Below are 27,951 nucleotides of genomic sequence, written 5' to 3'. Positions count from 1 at the left end.
GTTTCAGAATGTATAAAAACATAAGGGTGTTAATTTTTGAAATTATCTTTATCTACAGAAAGCCACTTAACTCACATATTTAGTAGAATGAAACTGTCTTTTTAAAATGTCACGTAATATTCATCAATTTCTTCAATTATTAAAAAATATATATCGTCGTAAAAAAATGAAAAAAAATTTGAAGAAAATAAATATCTATAAAACCTTGTGAATGTGCTCCAATTTTTTCCAGTTACAATTTTTAAGGGATTTTTTTCGTGATTTGTCCTACAACTTTGTATGTAATTAAAATAATCCAAATTTGGTTTTAGTATAAAATCTTCCTCTTTAAAGAAGTTAAAAACAACTTAAATGCAAATAATGCATGTAAAAAGTTCATGTGTTCAAATACTAAAATCTTGGAAAATTATAAATTATTTATAAATCTATTCAAATTTTAATTTTAAAAAAGATGAAAACAAAAGCACCTCTTTTGCTTCTTGAGCAGTAATCAACTGAAAACTTTAAGATATTTTTCTATTAACTATTTAAAAAAAATCTGACTGGAGCTAACGCAAAAACGAAGAATTCGCGATCGCAACACTCGAGTAACTTTTCATTTAGTTCCATCAAAATCATTGATAGAATCAGACGCCATTTTTTAGCAGCAAATAAGAAGCAAAATTTCCTTAAGGAAAAGGCCGAAGAACTTGAAAAAACTCTCCTGAATTTTGGTAAATCTTTCAGAACCCGCCAAACATTTGAAGAAAAATTCCTCAATAATTTAACTTCTATATTATCAACAAACTTGCAACTGATAACTTCCGATTTCGCAATCTCATACTGTTACAGATGTGTGTATTACGTTTAAATACATTTTTTTCTGTCTTCAATTCATTACAAATCAAAGTGAAGTCAACATTGCTTTCTTCATTCCAATGAAATAAATCAATAAAAAATCATCCCAATTACTTGAAATTGTGCTGATTATTTATAAATTTTGATCGTTTTCTTGGTAAGTATTTTTTAGTATTGAAGGAATAATTTCAACTAGAATTCAGCTATTCTGTTTTTGAGCTACATATTTAAATTCATATCGAGATCTTACAATTATAAAATTTTGATGTGTGGTATGTTATCTAAAAGTAATGAAGGGATAATCTTTGTATATATTATTTGAAACTAAAATTTTCAAACGAAGAACATTTCATTTGGAATTCTCCGAATTCTTAAAGAAGGTGATTTTTATAATATGATTTTTATAATAAAAAATTTGCTTGTAAATAATTTTTTTTTTTACTTGATGATAGTTCTCAACAGAATGGTTTTTACGCCTGATTAAGAACTATAAGAATATAAAAAAAGAAACAAAATGACAGTTTTTTATTTCAAAATGATGAATTTTTAAAATCGTTTTTTTATCCCAAGAATTTTTTGTTTTGCATTTTTTAGTTTATGATTTTTAGATAAAAATTGTTGTCAAAATGCTTTTTTTGAAAAATTAAATGGTATAACATTATGTGTTTTTGTATACTTCTTGCATATTCTAATGTTTGAAGTAATATGATTCAGAAAAGTATGGAATAAAAATTCGATACTTATGTATTAACGCCACCGCAGCTACAGATTTGGCGGTTTTTTAAGTGCCGCCATTCTACACCTAAAATTTTTGGGACAAATCATAAAATGAAATACTTTATTTAAAATCAAAGTAGTCAATCGGATTTCGGTTAAAAATGGGCCGAAATAGAGTTTAACATAGATTCAAAACAATCTCTATTTTCTTTCACCTGACGCTGTCGCCATATTAACTCTAATAAATAAAATTCCAAATGAAATAACATTTCCAAAACGGATGTTTACCAAGATAAAGTTTCATGTCATGGGAATAGGTAAATTTTCGTTTTTTTGCTAAAATATTTCTCTCCTGAAAAAATAAAATTGCATCTGTTTTGTTTTTGGCAAATCCCAAAGACGAATTGTTGTAGCACTAAAAAATGGCGTCAAAAAAGAATTTTTTTTGTTTTGTTTCGTAAGCATTCTTTATTTTACGTTTTTTAGTCTCTAAATAATGATTTTTATTGAAACTTGAAATTTTTTTATGTTGTTGTTGTTGTTGCTGGCCCTCACGGTTAGCGGAGCTAAACCAAGTCCATGACTCCAGAGACTCTGAGCAAGTCTGTAACAAAAAGTGGATCTGAAAAGAGGTCCACTTTAGAGATATTTAGGCATTGAAGTATATGTTCAGGAGTAGCTTGTTGGTCGTTACACTTAGTGCAAACAGGGAAAACTCTTGAACCATTACTGAACAACATAGTTCTTAGGTGACCGCTTCGAAATCTTGATATAACCGTCTGATCCCTCCTGCTGCACTGAAGGGTCAGGCTGCCACCTGGGCGGTTGCACTGTTACCAATGATGAACTGGAGGGGCCACAGGATCACAAAGCCTGTTAAAACGGGAGTGGAGCTCCCGTTTTAATAGGAATTTAACTTCCCGTTTTCGGAAAACAATTTTTTTATAAAAATTGTTGTCTAAATTTTTTTTTTACAAAATTAAATTTTTATGTAAACTTTTTGCTCGTTTTAATTTTTAAAGTAATAAACTGTTGTTTGTAGAAAATGCAACACCATGAAAGAATCATCAGAATCAAATGAAATTTAATGCAGAAACGACTTGTACTGATACAAATAAATGATGAAATTTTCAAAACAAAAGAAACAAATTAAGCGTCCGAAATCAGTATTTGGTGCAGCCACCACGCGCTGCAATAAGTGCTGCTATACGACGTGGCATGGAGTCAAACAGATGTTGAATATCTGCTTGAGGAAGAGAATTCCATATCGCTTGTATGCGCAACCAAAGTTCGTCTTTGGAAACTGCAGGACGCGGATCACGAGTGAGACGCCGACCAACCATATCCCACACGTGCTCAATAGGCGACATATCCGGCGAATAAGCAGGCCAAGGAAGAAGTTGCATGCGTTGTGCTGAACAGAAGTCTCTAACAGTCCGCGCAACATGTGGGCGTGCATTATCCTGCTGAAAGATAGCTCCAGGGATGCCTTGAAGGAAAGGAACGACTTCGGGCTGTAGCACTTCACGGACGTATCTGTTGCTATTGAGATTACCCTCAATTCGTATCAAATTGGATCGTCCATGATACGAAATCGCACCCCAGACCATAACTCCGGGTGTTCGACCACTATGTCGTTCAATAATACACTCAGGAAGGCAGCGTTGACCGGCATAACGTCTAACACGAACACGGCCATCATGGGTCCACAAATTGAAGCGTGATTCATCTGAAAAGACAACTTGGTGCCAATCAGCTCGCCAGTCTCTGTGCTCAAGAGCCCACTGCCGACGCAGCCGTCGATGATCCGCCGTGAGGGGAATCCTGTATAATGGCACCCTTGCACGCAATCCACGGCGCAGCAGACGACGACGAATTGACGAAGCCGACAATTGTACACCTGTAGCAGTAGACCAATGTGCTGCCAGCTGCCTGGAGGAAGCTGTGCGATCATTCACCGCCATGCGGAGCAGGTGTCGATCATCGCGCTCTGACGTCACCTTCTGTCGTCCAGTGCCTGTTTTTCGAGTTGTTCGGTGCTCGTCGGTCCACTGCTTCCAAACTCGCATCACTGTGGAACTGTTCCGCTGCATACGAGCTGCTATTGCGCGATAGGAAAATCCTCCTTCTCGAAGGCCGATTATCCTCCCTCGTTCAAACTCCGTAAGTTGCTTGAATTTCTTATTCTTCCGTCGTGGAGGCATACTCAGGTCTCACTAAACGTTTGCCACTAACAAATAATCATAGACTATTTTCAACGTCCCGCTACAGCACTTTATTTATACGCTTTCAGCATCAATTCAGAGGGCGCTGCGCGCGCCACGCACGCGCGATGGCTCTGAAACTTTATTAATTTGCATAATATCCTATAATTGACATTTGCTGCGAATTTCATTTGATTCTGATGATTCCTTCATGGTGTTGCATTTTCTACAAACAGCAGTTTATGATTCTTAAAACTATGGAATGTGAAGTTTAAATAGGCCATTCATGTTACATCATTAAATTTAGTAAAACTATTTCTCGGGCAACTGTTATAAGAGTATACATATTTTTTTCTGTTTATGTACAAATATTTTTCCGATGTGTTTTGGATGTTCCTTCTCTAAAAAGAAGAAATACCATTTTGTTTGCATAAGAAAGAATATCAAACATATTTATTTTTTAAATTTAATAAGCCACAATAAAGAAGAAAAGTTGCAGTGCTACACGCTATATTAAAGACGTCTCTAGAGCAGTGTTTCCCAAAGTGTGGTACGCGTACCCCCAGGGGTACGCTTTCTTTTACGAAATATCTTGCAACAAACGAAAACTTCAAAAAATCGAATTTAAAAACAAAGCTAGCCATGAAAATTAACGATTACGTTATTTTTCTATTGGCTATTTTTTGCAGAGTTAACAGTTAATAATTAGTGGTGTCAACAGCCAGTTGTGATTTTTAACTTCTGTGCAATTTTTTTATAGTAAAAAATGCATTCATTTTTTTATTAGTGATACACAGCGTCACGAAAAATTTAGAAAGGGTACGCAAAAGTCATAAGTTTGGGAAACACTGCTCTAGAGTAACTGAGTGACTGTTCATATAGAAATCGCAGGTATTCGTCTCACACAACAACGCCTTCTATAGTTCGTTGCTTAGCAACGAAGTATTTCTCTCTTGTCGATTACTTGGTTAGGATATGGTTAGATTAAATTTCTAATCCTGGTATGGTGATAATTCTTGGCTTCTTTTGGGAATGACGCCAAGTATTTAAAACTTCCTAGCGCCCTAAATTTTGAAGCAATTTTTTTCAAAATTTTGTCAACCCTCCCAATTTTGAGGGTCAACAATCCAAATATTTAAAAAAAAAATTTTTTTTTTTATTCAGAGAAAGTGCGTTTTTGTGTTTGATATCGCAACTTAATTAATAGTTAGTGCTAATTAATTAGCATGTTTGAAGTCACCCCAGAAACCATTAGGATTGACACAGTTTTTTTTTACGTGTGGCTTTTCTCGAAAGTGCTAATTTGTAACATACCCCCTTTAACCTTGACCGCTTCAATTTCTCTGACCTAATAATTCTATAAATGACGTATTACCAAAATTCTTTAAAGAACGAAACAGTTCTCATATAAATGAAATTGTAGAATAATTCTAAATCTTTAAAATTCTTTAAATTGTGAATTTCGTTTTATAAACTAAAAAAATTCTTAACTTGAATGTAAGAGTGATTGTTTTATCTCTTAAGATGAAAGTTGCATCAGATATTTTTTGAAGCAGAATTTTTTTTAAAATTTTTATCATCTCTTTTTTATATAATTGTAATGGTTTCATTCCCTTGAAAGTGAGCTCATCCATTGAATCTTATTTCTTTCTTTTAGGAAAAAAAAATAGTAGCGTGTAACATAATGGAGTATATGTTGAAGCAAATCGAACCAGGCAATGATAACCCCATAATAATTCCGCTTCACCAAAATGAAGTGATTATTGGAAGACGGAAGAATGCCGACTTGAGAAACTATCAACAAGTATCGAGACAGCACGCGGCCATCCACAGAATTCAAGGAATATATTATATTCGAGATCTCAGTACTTATAACAACCTCTATGTCAACAGAACCAGTGTTGGTAAAGACATGCGCCGATTAGAAGTGGGAGATCTTATTGCCTTCGGGACGCCATCTCCTCAGAATGGAAGTGGTGGTTTTTTATGCATGTTCTGTATGCGTATGCGTGTAAAAAAAGAACCGGAATCTGATGACGATGATGTAATGATTATAGAAAATGTAAAAGAAGAGATTATGGAAACTGTTCCCCCAGTTCCTTCCAGCGAACCTGTCATTGCTGAAGTTTATTCGGTTGGCGAAAATTCTAATCAAAGCCTAGAAATAATTTCTGCCAGTTTGGAGCCTAGTCGTGTAAATGAAAATTCTAGTCAAAGCCTTGGCGATTGTAAAACAAGTGGTAAACCATTAGTGAAAGAAAAAGAAAGTTTCACTATCGAGTCGTCCACCCCAGTCGAGCATTTTGAATCGGTTGAACAAAAGAGAATACTTTCCTTTCAAAATCGAAGCGAGGTGGCGACTGACACATTAAATGGGATGGAAGTTTGCGAAATGTCTGAAAGAAACAGCCGAATCGTAGATGAATTAAGAGAAAGAAACGGAGAAAAGGTAAAATTAAGAAACCAAAAGGAAAACAGCCAAGATTGTGTCATTCTGGAAGAGAGGAAAGGAGGTGACAAAGTTGCAGTTGAAGAGAAAGCAAATGACAAGGTCAAAGTGAAAGAAAACAACCAAGAAATTGGCCCAATAAACATAACTGGATCCGTAGAGAACTCACTTTCTGCTTCGAGTATTAGCGTTCAATATTCTAACAGCGTAACAGGCAGCAATATTCAAGTTTTCTCTGGGAAAACCGATCCTCCTAAACTGTTTACAATTGCAAAAGATATCAAAACTGAGCTGAGGGATGAAGAGAAAATTCCAACTTTATTAAATAGCCTGGAGAATGGGTTTCTCTCTCCTAGATCGAACTTTTTGAAAACAACGCTAGGAATTCAGAAGGAAACATTAACAAGTAATTCACCTGTCCCTTGTAGTTCAAAACCTCATCAGATTAATTTTGTGGAACAGAACTATTTTAAACTAAGAGATCAAATAAGTGTGCCAAATGGTAGTGAGGGGAAAATAGAACGGGAAAAGATAAACAAAAACAGCCGCATAGAGGATGACTTGCATTCTAAAGAAACTTTTACATTAGCTGGCTTGAATTACAGCAGAAGTTTGGCAAGCAACATTTCATTGTCTAATCTAGAGCGATTGTCTACTTTTGCGGAAAGTTTTGCAATTGGACATTGTGGCAATAATCTCATCAGCAATGTAAATCAAAGTCGATTGATGAACCCTATTAGTAATGTAATAAAGAAATCGATTAATGAGAGAATTTCGAACAGCTCAAAAAGAGAGTTTATAAAGGAACCCAGTTTCTGCAGCTTAGATAACCAAAGCCAATTGTCTAGAATACAAAATAAATCGGGCTTAACTGCACAAAGTTTTTTAACTGAATGTTTTGAAAATAATCTCTTCGGCAATTCAAGTCAAAGTCGATTGATAAAGCCATTTAATGATATAATAATGAAAGTGGTCGATAATGTCGCTTCGAATCTGTCTAAAAAAGAGTTTGTTAAAGAAAATAAAAACGAGTTGTTTAGAATGAAAAATGAATCAAGAAATCTAGAATGTAGCTTGACTGAGCAGGCAAACTTTTCTGCTGACTCTTGCTTGCCAAATGTACCCGAAAACCGATTCTCATCCCGCCCATCTTGTGACATGAAAGAAAAGTGTTATTCTGATTATTCTCGGACCGCTTACTCTTTAGAAAGGAAGCACAGTTTTTCAGAAGAACCTAATTCTGGAAGTGCGTCTCAATCACTAGAAAATAAACAATGTTATCTTCCAGAATACATTTACAACGACTGCTCTTCAGAAAAACATAATTTTGACATTCCTTGCCCTAGAAATAGATGTTTTTCATCAGAATCAAAATCTGAGAACCGCTTTTCTGATGCTGTCAGTGATACCTCATGCCCACCTAATGATCGCCACACCTCTTTTGAATCAAACAATCGACTCAACAGTTTAAGAATGTCTCGTATTCCTGTTTTTTCAACGCTACCTGATAGTCTTTTAGAGACAAAGAACTCTACCAGCTGTTTAGATAAGCCGCGTCCTGTTTCTTATTTCTCAAAGCTAACCGAGTGTTCTTTCGAATCAAACAACATGCACAGATTTTTAGAAACTGCTCATCTTAATTTCCCAAGAGATTCAGGAAGTCGACAGCTTCCTTTAGAATTAAACAACGGTCACACTGATGCAGAAAAACCTTTTTCTATCATCCCTGATTTACCAGACAATTATCGTTTTCCATTTGAAGAAACTTATGAAAATATATCTTCTGGGAATTTAACTAGACTCGTTGTAGAATCCATTTGTGATGTAGATATCCTTGAAGATTGTCGCGTACTCTTGGAACGCTGTGACAGTGAACACTTTTGTTTACCCCCCGATGTGAGATGGACTAACAAAGTAATAGACATAAAGCTTTTGAAGAAGAGGAGAGAGACTAGCCAAAAGCAGAACACCAATGGAGCTCCGCGTTTTAGGTCTCACACATTAAAACCAATTAGGAATAAACTTAGCAGTTCAGATGTAGATCAAAAATCTTTAAAGAAGAAGAAATTCGAATCGATTAAAATAATAAGTGATAGTGAAACATTTTATTCTACTGATCCTCTTAGCAGTGAGAGTGGGGAAAAGTATTCATCTGATGAAAATGAAGAAAACTGCAGCGAACTTCTGTATCCTAGTCACATCAAATCACAACAAAAAATAAAAAAAACGGCTGAACTTCACGAAAATACTTATGAACCAAGTCCTTCAACATTCGAAGATGATAAGGTGTCAAAATCGAGCATAAATTTTTCCTCTCATCAACTTAGGGAAACTAACGGTGTTGTGAAGATATCTGAAATGGCAAGCGATAAACCTAATATCGGCTTCCACATAACTGAAGAGAGCGATTCTAATAAAAATCAATACTTTCCCTGTATAAAGCAACATCTGAATGTGAAATCAATGAATAAAGATCAAATTCCGAGACAAAAAACGAGTAATTTACAGATACAGACAACCGCTCTAAAACGATTAAAGACTTGTATTGAAACGGAAGAAAATGTAGAAGGAAAGAAAAAAATCCGAAAGGCGTTGTTGACTGAACCTAAACCCATGGAGAAAAGACCAAAATATGCGAGGGGGCGCGAAGAATGGTTCGAAGAGAGAATAAGTGAATCGCCATTGGTGTCTTCGACTCCTGTTGAAGAAACGCCAAAACCACCAAAAAAACATGTAAATCCTCCTTCCTCGCTGATAAAAAGTAAAAACTCGAATTGCGCGTCAAGAATGATTGCCGAAAGATCACTTATAGGATTCAGGATTCCAAAACGTAGTAAGGATGATTCCAAAGAAGCCCAGTCTTCCGTCAAACAGAAAAAAACGACTAAAGTTCCCCGCAGGTCCGAAAAGTGCAGTTCGAGAATGGGATTTTTAACAGATGTTTTGAAGGTGAAGCCCGTATCGAGGAGCAATGTTGTGAACAAACATCCCGTAGAAGAAGTGGAGAAATCGAACTCGAGGGAGAAGAAGCAAACACATGAGCATAGAGCTAAGCGTGGTCTTGAAATTTTGTCAACCATTTGCAGTGGTGGTAAAGCGGCTGAAAAGTGTGGTCCTTCTGAAACCTTAAGACATTCGACTGTGAAGAAAGTTCGTTTTAGCGATACTGAAAAGACTTATTTCGAGAGAAGCACGCCTCGAGTGAGGCCTTCCATCAGTTTGAAGAGGAGAAATGTTGCAGTCATTGAACCCTTTGTAGCCCGGAAGGAAATGGACGAATGCCAAATACATCTCAGTCAATGTTTCCCCATTGTTAAAATGTTGATAAAATGGAACCCGAAATGGTTGAAGGAACAAAAAGAAAGAACTAAGCCCCCTCCTCTTGTGCCTGACATATCCAATGCTTCTCTTTGTTTCGAAAATTATGATACCTACTTCTCTCAGATGCAGTCGCTGATTATTTTAAATGCCTGGGATTCGTTGTATGAAAATTCCAAGCATCTGTTCCCAGACATGAGCTGGAAGAGCTTTCATTGCATCATTAAATCTCAAGTTGAAAAACATGGTATGGTGGAGATAAAGTGCGAAGCTGCTGTCGGGGGAAATGTGTCCTATTTTCCATCCAACGGCGATGTTATTCTATTAAACACTGAGAATGAAGAACGTACAATTGAACATTTTTTGTTCGGATTCATTACTTTCCATAAACCTGTCACTTTAAAAGAAGTTTCGAGTGCATCTGAATGGCATGCGATTCCTCAGACTTGGCTAGACAGCGCTAAATTTCATATTTTTACCGCTTATATTAAAAAACGGAAGACACTTTGTTCGCCTTCCTTGCTACTTGCCAACGGCGTTTGTAACATACAGCTGAAATTGCACGCGATGGAATATCTTTTTAAGTTCCAGTTCGCACCACTAGTTAAATCTTTCTTGCAACCAAAGAAACTCTACTTGAAATCAGATTTTACACCACTAAGGAGAACCAAAGAAAGTTTCATTCAAACTATGTGTACCGAAATAACAGAAAACAATGAGCCAAAAATTTTCCTCGTGCAAGGAACAGTAGCAACAGGCAAAACATGTGTCGTATTGGAGTTAATTGAGAAGCTGTTGTATAACAGTTTGTCGAAAGTGTTTGTTTGCACTCCATCTCATTCTGCTGCAGATGAAATCGGTTTGAAACTTGTTGATTTGGTTGAGCGAAGCACTTGGCGAGGGAAACCTGTGAAATTAGTGAGACTGGGTACCGCGAGTAAAATTAATCCAAAAATGCAACATTATCACCTTGACGTACTAGCTGAAAAAAGTTCTCGCAGTCGTAAGCGCAAAGAACTTGCTCTCGATGAGCGAATTAAGAACTTAGAGCATTGTATAGAAATAGAGTTGGTAAGAAACTGTGGAGGGAAACTCAAGGATTTAACAGATCAATTAACAGAAACAAAGACACAGTTAAGGCAAATGACAGAATTCGCAAAAAATTGGAAGCTTAAAGTCCTGGAGGAGTCTGATGTGATCATTTCGACGGTCATTGATTTTCGAGAGTACAATACCAATATCCCATCCAATCCATTTTTTCAGACCACTGCATGCTGCATTGTAGATGATGCTTGCCAGTGTAGCGAGCCTGAACTTCTGCACTGCCTTACTTGCGGTGTCGGCAATTTGGTATTAGTCGGCGACTCCAAGCAGTATGTGACGGGAGTGAGTCGCACGTCGCTGACTTCTCGCAGCCATCAGTCCCTGTTCGACAGACTCTATGCCGTCTACACGGAACTTCCTCATTCTCCTATGCTTATCCTGAAAGAACAGCATCGAATGCATTCGGAAATATGCCGTTTTCCTTCTTATTATTTCTACAAAAACAAACTTAAATCTCACTCAGAAGTGGATGAAAAGCTCCGTTTATTTCCTCTGAAACCGTACGTGGTGATGGACATTACACCGAACGGCGACGTGAAAAAAAAGGTGCTCTTTGAGATGGCTCGTTTCCTCACTGAAACTGCTCCGGGTGCAACCATCGGAGTGATAACGCGAGAAACTGATGTGGCCATTCACAGGGAAGCTTTATCTCGTTATGACGATGTCGAAGTAGACTCGGTGCAGGGCTTTCAAGGTCGAGAAAAGGATGTAATAATCGTGTCGGTGACAAACAATTCTCATCTGGACGATTTCGTGACGAACGAAGACAGCCTCTGCACGTCTCTGACTCGATCGCGCAAGACTTTGATAATTTACGGACATATCTCGAGTCTTAAAAATGTCAAACACTGGAATTCTTTGCTGAAAAATGCGAAAATTCGTGGTGTTTACGTTTCTGTAGCATCCTTAGGGGAGAAAGATGTAACGAAGACTTTAATCGAGTTTATAATCAAACCATTTTAAAAATATGTGACACATATTGATTTCTTAAACATATAAAGGTTATGAGATCTTTACCTTCCTTTAAAAGGATCTTTACCTTGTAAGTACAAATTGAAAAAAATTATAACAAGAAAAGGTTGGACAATTCTTAATGCACATTCATGTGACAAAGCTTAAATCTATCCTTCCAGAGTTCTGGTTTTAGTTTAAAAATTTTTCAGCAGATGGCGCTATGGTGTATAAATAAAAAAAAAATCACCTTTTTTTAATCAAAATTTTTGAAAACCATCTGTTCTGTCTAATTTAGAGCATTATATACAGAAAACTTACATTTTATTTTTCTTGAGGGCAAGTTAGGTTCTCATTAGGAATGTCGGATTGAGCGTGACATGCCAAAACCATGTGCCACTTTCAAATAATCGTTTTAGCTAATAATTTTCTATTGAATTGAAAATATATATATTTACAGGGGAAATGTTATACAGGCGATTTGAAACTATACATGAATGTATATTTTCATTTCTCTGATTTTAAATAAAAATATTAATTATATACCAGGATTATCTAAAGAAGTGCTGAGTACTGTTTTAACTACTGATATATGCAAGAATGACATATTTATTTTAGATTCAAAATCCCTTGGTGATGATTAATATAGAAGAAGTTAATTATTTTTAAATCTTTTTTATTAAATGTCGCTTTATTCCTCCTTTCAGTTCAAAGACTTTTTATTTAATAAATTGAAATATTTACTGAAGAATCCATTTTATAATTTTTTTTATTTACTTATAATAGTAGAATTTTTTAAGTTAAAACTAATGTATCTGCAACTTCAAAATTGTTCGAATTTCGAGTTGCAAAATAAAAAGTTACCAAACTTCTCGCAAATGCTTTGGTTTGATTTTTCATTACTATTTTAATTCTGTTACTAATACGTTATTTTTAATTTTGTTATTTTTTAAATGACGAATTTACTTAATTAATTAAAATTAGTAAGTAAATAACACTGAAGTTTTTTTGATAGCAAAATTAAGTAACTTTTTGAGTTTTTTTTATTCTACCCAAACATGCGACACAAAACTAGGCCAAATTGAAAAAGTTATAGAACAGCTTATCCACATTTTAAATTAGAAAATATAAGTTATTTTTCTTAGTTCAGCATGATTTTTTTGCTAAATATATTATTTTCAAAAGAAAAAACTTTTTTTTTTAAATTTTCGAATTCATTTTTGTAACAACTTAAATATAACTCTATAATCTTGTCAAGTATAACATATGATAAATACTTAGGATTGTGAAGATTAATTTCAAAAGAGAGAGGGAAAAGATAATTTTTCTATGATCTATATTTATAGAAAAGTTCATTTATTTAACTTTCTTACTCTGTGTATGTTTTTTCTCCCCTTGAATGATTTATAACTTAATCAATTAAGGGTTGTATACATTATTTTAATTTTATGTAACGTTTTTGTATGATTAAGTAAATTCATTTGTTTACTCACCTGTTTCTTCTAACATCTCCGTAAAAGTCTTCTTCATCCATAAGTTTTAATAGATTTTATGAAGGCTGCTTATAACATTTTATGTTATTTTATATTTTAATGTCTCATATTTGAAACATATATGAGATAGTTGTTTTTACTTACAACTTTGGTGCTATTCTTATAAGTTTGTTTTAGTTTAATATCTCAAAATTTTTTTCTGAGATATAGTTTATTTCACTTACAACTTTGCTATAAAGCTTTGTTTTAGTTTAATTTCTTAACATTTTTTTGAGATTCTTTATATATATATCTGTATACATTCGATGTTGATTTTGGTATCTTTCTCAGCAATATTTCTTTTTGTCAAATAATTTTGTATCATTGTATTATTTTAGTATGTTACTCTTGTTATTTTCATTTATTTCAATTGAAGCATTTATTGTGAAATTCATTTTGCTTACAACATTTTCCATTTTATATTTGTGGAAGTTATACTACCGTGGCAAATGCTCATTATTTTGTTTAAATCATTCGTTTTATTTTTAAGTTAATATCTTTAGTTATTTATTATTGTCTATTGGGTTGAAGTCATTTCGGTGTTTTTAGCCTGAAATAAAACTCATATTTTTATACAAATGAAATCAGTCCAACGTCTTACAATCTGTTCGAAGGCTTTTAGCCATTTATTCTGGGGGCTTTATGATCCCGAAGTTCTAGTCATTATCAGAAATGAAGGTCATTGTTATTACTGAAATTTCCAGCATTCCGAAAAATATAAAAACCGGATGGTACAAGGTCGGCACCATTTCCAATAATATGGTATGTGTTTCTAAAAATGGAACACTATTCCTTTGAGATTTGTGTTCCTCTTTTTACTCCCAATCTTTGCACCTTACGATTATAATTTATTTCGAAGTTAACTTTACAAATTGTGGAAATTCCAATATTAATAATGATTTTCCTTTGAGTTTTTTGCTGATGTGGACCGTGAAGTTCTATAATCGTGGAATCATGAAGTTACCAGAAGATGGGAAAAGGTCATCGATCAGGATTGAAGATATATTTATCTGATTAAAGTTCCTATTTCATGTTTAAAGTTCCAATTTCATGTAGAAAATATTAAGTATTTTCAAGCTAAATAAATTGAAATTACTGTTTCCAATCCAATATTTTGATGATCAAATGATGTTATTATTCTGCATTATTTTAATTTGCTGTTATTTTCCAATGTCAGTGAAACAAAATTGTATTGATTCTGAGCTTATTCCAAAAGGTGTATAAAAAAAAAACAAAAAAAATTTTTTGTTGCTCATTATAGCGTTGTTTTATTCGCTGTTACTTTTGATTATTTTTTCTATAAAGTATCAGTGCCTCGTATGTGAAACATGCCTGAAGTAGTTTATTTTACTTAACAACTACTTTATTTTTTTTACTTTTGATATTACTTTAAGATTTTTTTTTATTTCAGTTCAATTTCTCAACAATTGAGATTCCATAAATGCTTTACATTTTCTTCCAATTTGGAATTTTTCATTGTCAATGGTTTTTGCCGAAATAATGTGTAATATTTCCTTATTTTAGTTGTTATCCTTGTGGTCGTTTTTATTTCAAACATTTATAAACGAGTTCATTTGCATTAGACTTATTTATTTTGTGTGTGCATTACTTCATTATCCATTGTCACCATCCCTGGGGAATTTTTTTTCTTCCTAAAGGGTGAAATTAGCATTATTTTATTGATTCCAGTATACATTGTTTTAATTTTATGTTAATGTTTATTTTATATTTACTAGAAAGAAAGTAATTTTGGTTTCTGAATAAGAAATAATTCAATTTTTCTATTCAAAAAATGAACTTTAATCAGTTAAATATCATCAATTCTGTTCGATGACCTTTTGCCATCTTTTTTTATAGCTTCTCCTTTTTATATTTCATTTTATAACAGTCGTCAAACAGCCGATCCAATTTTGGATTTACGACTACCAATATTCAACTTCGTAGCCTTGTAATTTTGAACCCAATGAAGACAAAGGAACTCCTGGATCAAGTATCGGGGAAAATTTGTTTTCGTGGAAGACTTTGATGGAATTAACCCCCAATTTCGTTACATGGTGAGGGAAAGCACGAAACCCTTCCACGGTCAGCCTGACTGCAAGCGGACTCCAACTCATGATCCGTCTACCACTGAGCATATTTTTCATAGGCACTGTGGTCGGTGCAACCTGGGTGCGGAGTTCGTATCTACCATCTATCGCTGGGATCGAACCAAGGTCACCTCATTGGGAGACGAGCGCTCTATCCTCTGAATTGCCACGGCTCGTTAACTTCTTTCGGAAAACCTATGATAACCATAGAAATTTGTATGGCATTCATATGACAAGACACCTTCCCTATGGTAACGATAGAAAAATAGTATGATATTATATGGCGAGTGTTTGGCATAAGTGTATGGTAAAATTTTACCATATGCAAAGTCCCATAGGCATATCATTTGTCAAATTTTCCTAAGGGTCATGATCCCACGCTCATAGAACTACTGCTCCTTATCAAAAAAACCGAAAGTGATTTTAGAAAATTTTTAACCATTTAAGAATTTTTGTAAACTTCGAAATAAATGATTATCTCCGATGATCAGGTCGTGTTCCCCCACACTCAACGCGAGGCCTTGCACACCTTTAGCGACACATACGAAATTATTGGAGCATTCCCCACCTACTTAAAACTTTTCGATGTAGGGGAGAGTCGGGTAGCCCCGCCCACTGTCAATTTCATATGTATAGAATATTTTTTCAAGTCAATAGGCCATCGGACATTTATGCAGCTGTTAACATGGTAAACAATAGTTTTGAAAATATGTTGAATACAGTAGTAATTTGAATGTTATATGCATTTTTAACAACAAATGTTGTTATTAAATGATAGAATTCACTAAAAGTATATAAATATGTAATAAATAAAATAATTTTGTGATAAAAAGGATAAACGAGGTTTATCTATTGTCAATACATTGGTCATTTTAATTTACACCTGAAAAAACAGTCAAAAAACATAATTTTTGTAACTGGGCGGAGCTACTCGACACATTTTGAAAAGAGCTGAAAAACATGTTTTTTTTTAATTTCTATTTTTCTAAGTTAAACTATTCTTTTTTTGGTTTATTCTGTTTGCATTATTTAATTAGATGATAAAACAATAGAAACATACAAAAATATTGATTATTACTCAATATTATTCAGAAATATCAGCAATACTCCTTAAGTGGGCGGGGCTACCCGACTCTCCCCTATATATTTAAAACTTTTTTAATGGTAAAAATTTAAGTAAAAACTATGACCTGAAATTGCAAATTCTGAAGTAAATTTTTTTGCTGTTAAATGACCCGAAGTTCTATGAGCTTATGAAGTTATCAGAAAAGACAGCAAAAGGCCATCGAATAGAATCGAAGATATTTAACTGATTCAAGTTCATTTTTTATGTAGAAAAGGATTGAGATCTCGCACCAAGAAACAAGATCCCTTTTTTCCCAACCAAATATTCATTTTATCAAATTAGTTAGATTTAAGTTTCTAAACGGCATTATTTTAATTTAGCGCCATTCTTTCATTTCTTTGTCTTACCGCAGGGGACTGATCGTAAAGACACAGAAATCAAGCATCACTGGCTGCAGTCAGTAAGTGGGTGGATGACCTCTTTGATCAGCCTGCGTAGATACCGAGGAGGGTGCGCTGTTCTACCATAAAGTGCTCGACTTCGCGCGTTGGTCGTCGGGCTACAAAAGCAAGGGAGCCATCCCCTCTGCAGAGGATCATTCTCAGGGATGTTTCCCAGACCGTCGCCAATAGCTCATTCTCCAGCTGTTGGGCGACGTAAATAAAGTACCTACCTACCCTTTTCCACGTCCTTTCTTCATTGAAAAAAAAAATTTCTACAAAATTAACTTTTTTTTAATTTTTATTATTAACCCCTCGAATGTTTCATAGGACGCAACTTACTCAAAATTTGCATTTTTATATCCAACCTTGTTTTGTTTCCAAATAATTGTTTTACATGATTGATACTTTCGTGAAACAACACACTATGAAAATATCGCATTCTATTCATAAAAATGCTCTTCTGAAAAATAGGCATAAGCGACTTATTATTTTTTTGCCCTTCAGTCATCGACTCAACGTGTCTTAATGTTTCACAATAAGTTTTGTCTTATCGGCTCTTTGACGCACTTGCTTCGCGATGATTCTGTCATTTGCTGATTATATATTGTTTTAAAACCATTTCCACGTTTTTTTTTCTTTTAAAAAGAAAATTGATATTTTAAATATGAAACGCGAATTTCAAATTTGAGTTATCATAAGTTCACAACAATTATTATTGTCCATTTCCGCATAGTTTTTCATATATTGATGTTTTTGACACGATTTTTTATAAGGCATTTGTGTTAATATGTACGCCATATTACGTATCTGTGTGGCCCAAAGGCTGTCTAATTTGTCGGTTGAATCGATAAAATCAACTGTTACACTAAATATCAGAAATGACTATCTGAATTATGTGTAAAATACTGAAGTTAGTTAAATTTCCAAATCTTGGTCATACTTTAAGAAGGAAATACATCAATAAATCTGCAATGATCAAGAATATGTAAATGATATTTCTAATGTTTTTGGCAGTACCGATTTTAAAAATACAGTTCTACATATGATAGGATTGCTTGTTCAAATAATGGTTCTGATTATCGTTTCAATGATATTATCAAATATTTTTATTATAAAAAGCTGCACGAACTTAATAGCTCTAAAAACAAATTGCTTTCTGATGCTAGGAACAAACTAAAATCATTTAAATGATTGCAACAACAACAACAGACCTATTAGCGATCGAGATGGGCTACAGGTGGCTAAAGGCGAACTCTCTACCTATTGCAACACTTCGCGACGCGTGCTTTCACCATTAGCGTGTGGAGAGTCATAGGAGAAGGAAATACGTTAAGTTCTGTCGTGATTTTAAATAGATTAAAATTTTTTAAGTTAGGAAACTACATTGAACACAGTTCTAAAAAAAGCGTGGTGGAAATTTTAAATTTTTTTTTTTTATAGACAATTAAATACGAAAAGTATTAAGAAAGATGAAAATATCGTAGTACATTCCTATACAACTGAGAAGGGTGGAGGGCTAAGACAGGGAACTCGTCTTCTCTTCTGATGGTGTGGTCTTCGAGCGTTGCTATCACGAATGGCGATTTTAAACCATTTTCCAAGAATATTTGAAAGTATTATTTTTAAAAAAAAAATTCAGTCATTTTAAACATATCTTTACATAGTTTACTTTGTATAAGTAGAAAAAAATCTGCTTTTAAAAATAAACCCTAGCTTTTACACGGATTTTTCTGAAGCTTTCGACTCAATTGATTTTCTTAAATAAATTTTTTTTTCATGAAAACCTCGTTGAATGGTTATTTTCTTATTTATGTAATAGATCTTTATGTGTGCATTTTAGAAAAGTTATTTCTAGTAAGTTTACGAACTGTTCTGGATCACCACAAATTTTGGACCTCTGCTTTTCATTTTATTTATAAACAAACTCTGTAAAAATTCTGAATTTTTATTTTTTCGCAGATGATTTGAAAGTTTTTAAATTTATAAGTACCAATTCGGATGCAATTTGTCAGCTTATATAATTGGCGTAATACTCATCGCTTCGGTCTTAATATTGAAAAATGTTACCATAAATCTTCACTTTTCATATTCTTTTAAAATCAATAACGTTACTTTAACCAATTTAGAGTTTAAAGATCTTGGTGTTACTTTCCAACCTTATCCTAATTTATTTTTTTTAATCAGATAAATCATTTATTTTCCGAAGCTTATGTAACTTAGTTTTATAAAACGTCAAACTAAAGCAGGGCTAAAGAGAATAGAAGGGCTGGTTCACTCCTTTGAAGAAGCTCTCGCCGCTCCAAAGCACTCACTTTTACTTCAAGAACGGAGCGTTCGGCCTTACTAGCTCTAACTAATATTGGAGCATTTCTTTTTGCGAGATATTCTAAGACATTTGTTATTTTCTATAATGACTTTCCTCAGTTTTTTGCAGTGAATTTACAAGAATTTAAAACTATAATCGAAATGCCAGTTTGCGCGATTGCAACTTGAAAAAATTGTGATAGAAAAACAAAAGGAATAAATATAATTTTCCGCGTGTTCCCTAAAGTAAATGAACTACTATGTAAAGAATGGATTCCGAAATGACACAGTTAATATAAAACAGCAATACGTTTATTCTGTCGTTAAGAACTTTTATAAAAATTCATTATCTAAATAGAAACCGCCTCGTTACTTCAAAAAGAAAGGCAGGTGAAAAAAATTCAAAAATGGATAAAGTCAAAGAAAATTAAAATGTAAATAAAAAGTATAAATAAAATATATAGTATACAGTTGGAATTCTCCGAATTTCATAACATATTTTTTAATATAGTTATTCTAAATATTTGATTTTTTTTAAAAATTATATTCTTTTAAATTTAAATATCTATAAATTATATCATCGTAAATTTAAATATCGATAAACAATTGTAAAATTTCTAATGTCATATGAACCTAAATTATTATTTTGTTTCAGTAATTAGTGTTTAAGGTTGATGTTTCCTAATGATTAAGTATGAACAAATTGCTATTAACGGCATATTTTAAAATCAGGGATTCTAAATTTAACTCAACTTATTGTTATAAAAGAATATGTAGATAAAAAAAAAGTGTCGATATATGCTTTCATTTTTCTTAATAATTAAAGTTAAAACTGAACTTTTTAAAATAAAGTATTTATAGTGTCATTTTCGCCAACTAGTAAAACATTTTTATAAGTTTAAAGTGGTATTTTTTTTAATATAATGGCCAACAAAGTTTTTTTGAACATGTTTATGAACGGAAATAATGTGTTAATTACGTAAAGTTTGAAAGCTTATAACCAGAAAAAGTCTAACTTATTTTTACAAAGAGAAAAATGCAAAGTTATCATAATATCTTTGCTTGCGCTCTCCGAGATCTGTGGACACAGTGACGTCATGAGGAGGGAAATCGTAGCTTCAGCTCTAAGAGCGGAGTGAACTAGCCCTTCTATTCTCTTTAGCCCTGAAACTATGAGTCCACAAACAAATAAACCTGAAAAATTATTTATTTTACTTTTGTTTGTTTCATTTTGGAATACTGCAGTATTATTTGGGCAACCTACTATAATAATAAAAGAGTTCAAAATAAATTTTTACATTTTCTATTTATAAAACAGCTAAGCAAAATCCTTATGATTGTCCTGTTTCTGCATTGCAAAATATTTTTGATGTCCCTTCATTAGAATGTCGTAGAAATTTGTCTTTGTTACTTTTTTATAAAATTCTTAACGTAGTTGTCCTGTCCAAGTACTGTAGAGCAGTGTTTCCCAACCCGCGGACCGGTCCGTTGATCAACTGGTACCGGGCCGCCCATTCCATTGAAACGCAATTTAAATTCTTAGGTTTAAACCCCAAATTAAAAATATCTGTGTTCCATTAAAATTTTATTTATTTAAAAAAAGTGGCCCATAAATATTTGTAATGTATCATTGTCTCCGATTACCCCCAGATGGAACCGTCTCATTGCAAAGAAACAAGCTCAGGGTTCTCATTGATTTAAGGTTTTAGTAAGTTAAAATGTTAACTGACTTAATATTTTGGTGCAACTGTATTTTATTTTGATGGCATGTTTAAATACAATTAAATTAAAATAATCTAAAATGTAAACAATCAACGCCCCCCCCCCAGCGGGCCGCGGTAAAATTATTAAACGTTGGCAGGGCCGGATTAACCTAAAGGCACACTAGGCACGTGCCTAGAGCCTACGAAAAAATTGGGAGAAAAAAATTTGTTGACAAAAGTAATTTAGCTTTAAAAACAACAAGTGTATTTTGCACAAAATTATGAAGATACAAATAAAAATATAATATTCTTCGGTAATAAATTATTTTGCAGAATCTTATAATCTAATATATTACATTTTTGCGATTTTTGGATTCAACGAAATCTTGTATTATGCTGTCGAATTCCAAACTACGCAAAATGTCGTATTCAAATTAAAATCCATATTAATAAAAATGTAAAAAAAAAAAAAAATATGCAAGAAAATTTTAGCATATATTTTGAAAAGAGGGGAGGAGTGGGGGAAGGAGGGGAGGGCTCCAAAACGGCTGCCATGGGGCCCTACGAAAGGTATAATCCGGCTCTGGGTCCACGGTGATAAAAAGGTTGGGGAACACTGCTGTAGAGGAACCAAATAGCACCGAATGTGGTCAAAACAGCCAAGGATTTTTGGAGAATAGAGCAATTGATAGTTTGTGTGGTTTGGATCTAAGTTGTAGAAGGATAATAAAAAATTTACTTGGAGAGAGTTGGATTTTAAGACAGTGAGGACAGGTATTATAACTTCTTTGGCCATCAGGGGATATTTTCATTCCTTTAAAACGTCCTGTACGTAGTCTGGTTATAGTAGATGAAATTACCCAGTTGCAATTAAATTCTGGGATAAAATTCTTCCTAGGTTTTTGGGAGGTAAGTTAACGTTCAGCTGTTGCATCAATAAGGGTTAAACTATTGGAGGGAAATTTCAAGCATCTTTGGCTAAGTTATCAGCCTGCTCATTGCCTACGTGGGCCGATATCCATTACTAAGTGCTTGCTCTTTTGACTTTAACTAACAAGAGCAATAATTTTTTTGGTTTAGCTGGAAGTAGCCCCTTAGGATCGCCTGAAGAGCAGAGTCTATGAACAGTAGAATGCCACAGGAACTCTCAATTGCCCTGTAGTAGATATCCAAAGCTCTGTTTAGTTTGATAAAATTTTTCTTGTAGGAATATTATGGGATGTGTGCTGCTTGAGCAGTGCACTTGACTCCTTTGTATTAAAAGGTTGTAAAAGGCTTAGATTGATTATTACTTGTGAAGAAAGATAGACAGCGAGAAGAGGTTCCGTAATGATATCTATATTTTTGTGCTGCCTTATTTCAAGGTAGAGTGGAGGACTATTTCAGTCTAGATGTACCTCTCCGTGCCTTGAAAGTGTTGCTGGAGATGTGACTGTCGGTTAGGCATCAAATCTTGTTTATGAAGCTTATGATGGCTAATTTTCTTCTGTGATCTAAGGGGGTTAGGCCAGACTCAGTTTCTACTTTAATGTTCTTTGTCGATGAAACAGCTCCAATATTTTTTTGGACGTACTGGATATTATCTGTCCTATCTTTTGCAAAGAAGCTGGTGGCTAAATGGGAGCAGCATATTCTAGAATTTGCCTAACAGGGGAGACATATGTACTGAGAAGAGTTTTAGGGCTTGAGGCCCAAGATGCACCACACAATCTTTTCAAAATATTTAGCCTTTTTAGGGCTTTATTTGAGATTTGTGAGATGTGTTGTGAAAATCTCAGTTCTGCATTTTTTGATATATACTTTAACTAGAAAGTGCCATTTACTTTAAGCCTGGAGTTTCTTCTTCTCAGAAAGTAATTTTAATGAGTGAGTTACCTAAAATGCCCGCTCTACTGTTAATATAAAATAGTTTCTGCCTCCAGATTTTGTCAAACGCAGCAAAATTCTTAATAATACAACAGATTGTTTTGATATTTTAAATATAATTTAGTTAAATCGTCACAACCACACACAAAAAAATTATTTGTAAGCACATTTTGTAAATTTAATTGCATAAAACACTTTTCTTTGTACAGAATTTTAACAAACATGCTAAAGACTTCGATATTTTTGATATGAATTTTTTTTTTATAAATATTTTATAGTTAAAATAACATTCTTTTTCATTCTATACACCACTGTGATTGGATTTTATCTGTAATGTGTGTTTTCTCTTTAAAATAAAATAAAATTTTATGAATTCATTTAAAATATTGTGTTATTTTTTAGATTTTCGTGACCTTTTTATTACAAATTCTTGATTTTCATGATTTCCGCGGCTGGTAGACACCCTGCACTATTAAATATGCTACTACTGGCCACAGGAAATAGGAAATTAGAGTAAAAATTTTCTAATTCTGCCCTATAAAGAGAAGAATCCATTCCATCCAATGGTTATAAATTAACTGAATGAAAATAGAAGCAGAGCTTCTATTTTCATAAAATTTATGATCTTTGTGTCAACGTTATAACTTTTTTTTCATACCTTTATAAACACTTTATAAAATCTCTAAGTGCAAAACCCATAGAATAAAAGAATATTACAGTTATACCGTCATGTGGGGCTACTTTGTGCAGGATTTCGCAGTTTTTGAACTTTGACATGTAAAAAAACTTTGTTAATTCAAACTTCAGTAAAATTTATCGATATTATATTCATAACTGGATTCAGACGAGTGAATTTGATCAATATTGGCATTATTTGTATGTAATATTTACAAATAATAAGTCAAAACATACCTTGCACAAAGTAGCCCTCAGGTAGGGGCTACCTTGTGCAGCGATAGGAATTCAGTTTAATAATCATGTTTTTAGTAAAATATTGATATGAAATTGTTAAAAAAGTTAATTGTTGACATTTTTAATAACAAAAAGATCAAGATATGTAAAGATATTAGTTTGAAAATAATTTTCAGCGTTAAAAAAACATTTTTTATAAAGAATTTTTTCTTAAAAAAGAATGTTTATTTAAAAACATTTGAGTTTAAACAAAAGGAAACCATTAACATTTTTGAACATTGAAATGGATGAAATTTCAAAAATAATAATTATTACATATTCATTAACATTTATAATATTGATAAATTTGAACATAACATGCTTGAATGAACATGACAGAACTTGCTCTTCAGTTTCTGTCAAAATCACCTGATGTTCTATAAAATATATTTTTATGTCTTCAATCGTTTTATGATTAATTCATTAGAAAAATCTTTGTAGAAGAAAAATAGTAGTTTACCAACACGTTTCACGTGTTTCTTGTGAATTTTATTAGAGATAGTATTTCTGGGGATTTCGTACTTCCAAAAAGCTTCTGCAATCGACATACCACCAGCAACTGCTTGCAAACATTGTTGCAGCTTTTCTAAAGTGTAATCACAGTAGTTTCTCGTTCTAGGTATTTTTTATAACGTCTGACAATTTTTCTGTCGAAAAAAAAACAAAACGAATTAAACTTTACACAAAGTAGCCCCACAGTGCATTTTTTTTCATTTTCCGTTTATTTGTTATTAATTTTCAAATTTTTTTAAAGCTAACATGATATAATTGTTTACTAATATATAAATAAAAAATTTTGCACTTACGACAATTGTTTTATCAACGTCTTTGCATTTCACAGCTAAATTTTCCACGCACACTTTTCGACGTCCGAAGTTCTCGGAAAGTTGTTGCCATTGGATAAACAAGACACACTCTGAGATTGTTTTAAAATTCGAAATTTTTTTTGTAGAAATAGAGGAGACTTCTATCTTCAAATTCCACACATTTTTAAAGTGAAGAAAACATAATACTGAATAGCAGCACTTGAAAAATGCCAAATTCGAATTTGCACAAAGTAGCCGCCCCACATGACGGTACTTTAAAAAAACTTTTTGCCTTGTATTTTTAATAAGAAGTCATACAATAAAATGTTTTTTATGCAAGAATTATAAGAACAACATAAATCATTTAAAACTAAGTTTAAATTGTTTAGATCAATTTTAATGCTAAATATTATAAAAAAATATCATAATTTAAAAATATTAATAAAAAATAGATGTTTAACAAAAATTTATAATTCTGCTACGTAATAAAAATTTTCAGAAAATAAAAGTTAATAATGTGTAATTAAAACTAGTTACATGTTTGATAAAAAATAAAAATTAAATGTAAACTAATTAACTCAATATTAATATTATGTAAATATACATATTAATGATAAAAAAATATTAGTTTTTATAAAAAAATAAATGAAAGTAATATTATATTAATACAAACTTCTATCACTAATTAAGATTAAAAGTTAATTAAAAATAATTTCTCCTGTCCTGCAGTATATCAAATATTTTATTTAATTATTTTCAAATGTAAATATTTCATAGGAAAAATACTTTTTGTTAATACACTTAATATTATCACTTAATTAAGTGTGAACATAAAAGTAATGAGTTAGATCACTTTGCATACAAATGTTCTAGCTGAAACATTGCATAAAACTTCATTTATTAAAAGTAACTTTAAATAGCATAAAGGGGTGAAGGGCACCAAGCAACAAGTAGCGATTAAAAATTTTTTGTCTGCCACTTTTCTTCGTCAAAAACACCCCCCAGGTGCAGTTATTATTATTTTTTAAAAAAGTAAATATGGAATTATTATATATATTTTATAATGTTGTGAAAATTACTACACTTTACGCTTAAAAATTTTCTTCATTTTAGAAATGAATGTTAAAATGTAGTCAAAGGAAAATATATTATGGATAATATAGGTATACTTAAACGATGATTAAAATACCAAAAAGAATAAAATGGAGAAAAAAAAGGATATATACTAAATACCAGAGGGAAAATGAATTGAGGAAAGATCATTAAGAGGAATCTGGATCTTCAAATTCATGTTCACTAGAAGAAGGTTCTAAAGTAACATTCGATGAACCAGGTTTCTCGTCAATATCATTACAAGAAAGAGGCTTTTCTTCAGTATGAATAAGGGAATGCTTTGTTAAAGTACTTTTCTTAGTGAATGTTCTATCACAAAAAGTGCAAGGATAAACCTTGGGTTTTTCCCCAGTGTGAACCATAGAATGCCGTTTTAAATCTGCTTTTCTCGCAAACATTTTATCACAAGTAGTGCATTCATAAGGCTTCTCTCCAGTATGAATACTAGAGTGTTGAGTTAATGAGTATTTTTTATTGAACGATCTTCCACAAACAGTGCAACGATGTGGCCTCTCTCCTGTATGAATCTGTCGGTGCCTAATTAAATCAAATTCACGCTGGAATGCCTCATTACACATATCACAAGAGTAAGGCTTTTCTTTAAAGTGAATAAGAATGTGTCGAGTGAGCGAACCTTTTTTCGTGAATGATTTATCACATGAAGAACAAGAATAAATTTTTTCTGGTTTTTCTCGAGAGTGGATAGCACAATGTACGACTAAACTACTTTTCCGTGCAAAGGTTTTTTTGCACACTCCGCAAGAGTGAGGTTTTTCTTTAGTGTGCACGAGACTGTGTCGCGTCAGGGAGTCTTTTTTCGAGAAGGTTCTGTCACATATACTGCAAGAATAAACTTTTTTAGGTCTCTCTTCGGGATGGACATTATAGTGTGCAACTAAATCACTTTTACTTGTAAATGTCTCCTGACACACTTCACAAGACAGAAATTTTTTTTTACTATGCACAAGAGAGTGTTTAGTTAATGTGCTATTTTTGGTGAATATTTTATTGCATACATTGCAAGGATAAACTTTATTCGGTTTCTCCCCAGTATGTATCAGAATGTGGCGCTTTAAATCTTCTTTTCTCGCAAACATCTTATTGCATGCATCGCACGTATAAGGCTTTTCTCCAGTGTGCACATGCATATGCTGATTCAATGAGTATTTTTTTGTAAATGCCACGCCACATATGTCGCAACAATGCGGTTTCTCTCCAGTGTGAGTTAGATTGTGCCTATTTAAATCACTTTTGTGCGCAAATGATTTATCACATACATTGCAAGAATGAGGTCTTTCATTGGTGTGAATACGACAGTGTCTAATTAATACATCTTTGTTCGTGAATGCTTTGTCGCATGTAGTACAGGAATGAAGTCTTTCACCAGTGTGAATCAGGGAATGTCGATTTAAATTTTGTTTTCTATTAAATGTTTTAGCACAGACACTACACGTATGCTTCTTCTCAGAATGAATCAAAGAGTGTCGAATCAAATTTTTTTTATTTTGAAATGTTTTTCCGCACATAATGCATGGATAAACCTCATCTTCAGTGTGAATAGGTGAGTGTTCAGTTACTTGGTTTGGAACTAAATCTGAAATAATGTTAACACACAAACTGCAAGAATAAATTTGATGATGATCACAGCGATATGGAGTTATATTTTCTTCACTCTCAATCATTTTACTAGTCAGCATGCAAATATTTTTTCAGAACTGCGTTATGCAGTTTAAGTATAAGCAATTGTCTTTCAACAAGAAAAACACAGTAAAAGTGTTTGCAATTGCTTTATATCACAAGAGCAAACACTGTTAAAGTGTTCGCTACTGGTTTTTCTACAAGAATAATAAAGTAAATGTAAGTTTGGCGGATATAAAAATAAAGTTTAAAAATGTTTCATTAAAAAAAATGTTAAATCAAAGTATTGCAGAAATATTAATAAAAATATTTTTTCTTTCCTGAATAATTTTTTTAAAAAAAAGATGATTTGTTATAAACTTGTTGACAAATGAACTTAAGCTTTAGAAAGTTTGTCATCATTTGATTATTTCTAGTTTAATTATAAATATTTAAAACTCTAGTTTTTAACGAAAAGGGATCACATTTAAATTTCGATCCTTGAATTTAAATAATAATACATTTTATTCTTTTCAATTCAGTTATTTACGCTTTCGTCCCCTATCTCGCAGAGAAAGATAAAAGTGTAGCAGCTGCTTCACTCTGCTTCGTATAAGGACAAAGTTCTACTGTAAAAAAAAATTTAAATTTCAAACCAATCATTGGCAATTAATCGATCGGTAAGTTGTAACTTTTTTAATCATTGCTCTGTTTCACTGCACTTTAAAGTAGCAGAAATAAGCAATATTTACACTTTGGAGAATTATTCTTACTTGACATTGCTCTTTATTTATGGTAGTGTATAACGTGAGGATGCCTGTGAATCCTCAGGAAACAGGATGACCCTTCCAGGCATGTTTTCAAGCATGCGCAGTATACTAAT

The 27,951-nt window shown here is 32.8% G+C and overlaps 2 protein-coding genes across 2 annotated transcripts in view; one reads left to right on the top strand and one right to left on the bottom strand.

The window, feature by feature from the left end:
* LOC107438899 (uncharacterized) overlaps window positions 1-12,328 on the top strand; it is a 30,121-nt gene extending 17,793 nt beyond the window's left edge. The window contains exon 2 of the mRNA XM_016051311.4: window positions 5,416-12,328. Within this exon, the coding sequence (XP_015906797.1) occupies window positions 5,443-11,592 (6,150 nt within the window). The 5' untranslated portion in view covers window positions 5,416-5,442 and the 3' untranslated portion in view covers window positions 11,593-12,328. The remainder of the gene's footprint in view (window positions 1-5,415) is intronic.
* Window positions 12,329-25,212: 12,884 nt separating this feature from the next.
* Window positions 25,213-27,653, bottom strand: LOC107438898 (uncharacterized). The gene has a single exon (XM_087160533.1). It carries the CDS (start codon window positions 27,146-27,148, stop codon window positions 25,601-25,603), a length of 1,548 nt encoding a protein of 515 aa, XP_087016659.1. The 5' UTR covers window positions 27,149-27,653; the 3' UTR covers window positions 25,213-25,600.
* Between the last annotated feature and the right edge of the window lie 298 nt (window positions 27,654-27,951).

Source organism: Parasteatoda tepidariorum, chromosome 4 (assembly GCF_982258835.1).
Source record: "Parasteatoda tepidariorum strain Cologne lab strain chromosome 4, Ptep-v5.0, whole genome shotgun sequence".
In the NCBI taxonomy this organism is placed as follows: Eukaryota; Metazoa; Arthropoda; class Arachnida; order Araneae; family Theridiidae; genus Parasteatoda; species Parasteatoda tepidariorum.
This window is presented reverse-complemented; position numbering and strand designations above follow the sequence as displayed.

Excerpts from the sequence above, each read along its gene's own strand:
- LOC107438898 (XM_087160533.1), bottom strand. The coding sequence starts at position 27,148 with ATGCTGACTAGTAAAATGATTGAGAGTGAAGAAAATATAACTCCATAT.